The following is a 3042-nucleotide window of genomic DNA, read 5'->3' on the forward strand; positions in this document are numbered from 1 at the left end:
AATTGAGGGATATTATTATTATCTCGCAGATTTGCGAGAGCTTGGCGCAGTCGGACGAGTGGGAAGTGGTCGAACCTAATCGTGACGCGATGGGCCCTTACGCGTTCAAAGGGGATCAATGGGTAGGTTACGACGACGAGGATATAGTGAGATTAAAGGCGAGATACGTGAACGAGAAAAAGTTGGGAGGAATAATGTTCTGGACGATCGACAACGACGATTTCCGGGGGAAATGTCACGATCGGCCGTATCCCCTGATCGAAGCGGCGAAAGAGAGCCTCCTGTCCGACGCCACGTAAGTACGAAAATTTATTTTTTTCAATTTATCGTCATCGATGATTCTTCGAATTGCTCGTATCGAAATAAGGGACACCGTTAGGAAGTCGAAGCCGGTCGAGGGCCGCAAGAAGTCTCGGGTCCAAGGGACTCGAAGCGACACAGAGAGAAGGAAAAATGGCGGACGAGGCGGCACAACTGCGACACCTGTCTCGAAAAATCGAATTCCCACTTCTTCTTCGCGGCCGAGATATCGAACGTTCACGCGGCCGAGAGCGAGCGAACAGGACGAGGAGGAAGGGCGAGTCGATAGACGATCCTACGATCCTACGTCCGAGGACGAGGAGAAGCAGGGGAGGGAGGAGGAAGAGGAAAATTCGGAGAGGGGGAACGCGGTTAACGGGGCGAACAAGCGCGAGAGATCTAGAGATAGGAAGAAGAGTAGGGGGGCGAAAAATCGATCGAGTTCGAACAGGAATCGCAGAAAGCAAGTTCGTCGTAAAGAAGAGGGCAACAATGGCCTCGATTCGAAGGAAGAATCGTTGAGTAATAAACTGACTACCCCGGAACCCCCGACCACTCCCGATCCTGGAACAGGTAGATATTTAAAATTCATTTTACAAATGTAATAGGAAATACGCGTTTCGTTGTCTCGATAGATTTCAAGTGCGAGGACGAAGGATTTTTCTCCCACCCTCGAGACTGCAAAAAATATTTCTGGTGCTTGGACAGCGGCCCGGGAGGTTTGGGAGTGGTTGCGCATCAGTTCACCTGCCCTTCCGGTAATTATTTAATCCGTCATGTTTAAATTCTTGTAAAAATTTTCTCGTCTATTCGCGCAGGATTGGTGTTCAACAAGGCAGCCGATTCCTGCGACTACCCTCGCAACGTCGCGTGCCCGAAATCGAAGACGTCGTCGTCGACGACCAGAGCGCCGATAACAGCCGCCACAAGCCGCACCACTTACCTATACAGCACCACCACGCGTCGACCTTCCACCGCGAAACCGGATCCGGAGGAAGAATACGAGTATTACGAGGACGAAGACGAGGAAGAAGAAGGGGAGGAAGAGGAAGAGAAAGAGGAAGCCAAGGTGACCTCCACTCCCAAAACGCTTTTGTACAAAACGATCACCAGAAACAAGCCTAGCACTGCCAGTACTACTACTACTACTACTACTACAACAACAACAACAACAGAAGCGACTTTCACGACTTCGAAATCGATCGATTCGGAGGACGAAGAGGATCCAAAGGTTATAAAGGAGCTGATAACGCTGATCAAGAAAGCAGGTGGTATAGAGCAATTGGAGAAACAGTTGTTGCTTCAAGACAAAAATTCGAATGAGAGTTTGGCCAACTCTGGCGGAGAGAGTGCTACGCCAGCTACTATAAGTCGCACCTTGTACGAGCGCGTGTTGAATCGTCAGGCTGGTAAAGTTACGAGCAGGCAGAGATCTTCGGCCAATACGAATTTCGCGAATGGGCCGGGGAGAGCGCAGTTCGAGGGATTGGAAGAGGTGCCAGAGGTGAAGGGATTGAGACGATCGCAGAAACCGAAATACGTGACCATCGAGAGACCAAAGTACGAAGAAAATGGTATTTTTACAATTCTTTCCCCCTCGTCCCTATCCCGCGATACTGACCGACGGATCGAACGTCGTTTCTTCGTTCAGGCACTCGACGAAGGAACCGCCGTTGGACGGGGAAGAGGTGGAGGAAGGGGAAGAGGATCTGGACGGAGACAACACGGATGTGGCTTCCTCCGAGGAGCAAACGATTAACAATCCTTTTCTAACCAGCTCGACGCAGAGGGTGACGCCTAATTACATCGATATAAGACGCGCTCGACCCTCGACATCGAGGTAAGCGAAGAAAGAGATGAAGGGAGGAAACGTTATCTTACGAAACGTAAATCCTTCAGGAAAGACGAGAACGACGTTGAGGAGAAAAACAAGGATGGAGAAGAGGAGGCGCCAATTCGACGCCGACGTCCAAGGTAAGTCTTCTCTTCAATAACAAATGAAAAAAAATCTAAATTAAAAATCTGCAAAATTAACAGCAATACCAAGACGAGCTCAACCGAAAATGTTAGAGACGAGGAATCTCGTTCATCCGCGAGCGAAGAAAACTCGCAAACAACTAAATCCAGGTTTTTTTCCGTATTTCCAAATTATTTTTATTACATAGAAAAAAAAAAAACAACGCTATGTCGATTAACTTATTTCTTAATAATCTTATAGATACGTGAGCGTGCAAAGATTCAGAAGCACGACTCCCCAATCGACGGAGGCTGTTTCGGAGATTGTTGCATCGACCACGGAATCGATCGTTTCGATCGAACCGTCGAAAATCGGCGACGAGAAAATGGATACGACGACCAGCCCGTTATTAACAAATACCTTACCTTGGATCGGTTCGTCCTCGACGCCCAACGACGACATCCTCCCCGTTGAAACGGAGGCGGGAAGAACGGAAGAAGCTGAGACGGAGAGAGCGATCCTCTCAACGACTTCGGAGTCGAGCTCGACCACCACCGACTCCGTGAAACTCGTGGAAGATTCGGCGACGGAGATCCTGTTGACCACGGCGCCAGCGAGCTTGTCCACGTTGTCGATTCCGAATACGAGGATCAGCACCGCGTCGGTGTCTCAGCCGAGGCCGTTCGGCTTTAATCGAAGAAACAGGCCGTCGTCGAGCGAGCCCACGACCACCACCACCACCACCACTCCATTGCCACCGTCCAACGATCAGACGAGGACCAAGG

At 50.0% G+C, this 3042-nt stretch overlaps 1 protein-coding gene across 1 annotated transcript in view; it reads left to right on the forward strand.

The window, feature by feature from the left end:
- The window catches only part of LOC102675107 (mucin-5AC-like), a 13630-nt gene that overhangs the window by 7408 nt on the left and 3180 nt on the right, over positions 1-3042 (forward strand). The window contains exons 7-14 of the mRNA XM_031513329.1: positions 30-295; positions 368-873; positions 936-1058; positions 1119-1860; positions 1952-2140; positions 2200-2274; positions 2338-2427; positions 2519-3042. Of these exons, the coding sequence (XP_031369189.1) occupies positions 30-295; positions 368-873; positions 936-1058; positions 1119-1860; positions 1952-2140; positions 2200-2274; positions 2338-2427; positions 2519-3042 (2515 nt within the window). The remainder of the gene's footprint in view (positions 1-29; positions 296-367; positions 874-935; positions 1059-1118; positions 1861-1951; positions 2141-2199; positions 2275-2337; positions 2428-2518) is intronic.

Source organism: Apis dorsata, unplaced genomic scaffold (genome assembly GCF_000469605.1).
Source record: "Apis dorsata unplaced genomic scaffold, Apis dorsata 1.3 scaffold_631, whole genome shotgun sequence".
NCBI classification, from domain to species: Eukaryota; Metazoa; Arthropoda; class Insecta; order Hymenoptera; family Apidae; genus Apis; species Apis dorsata.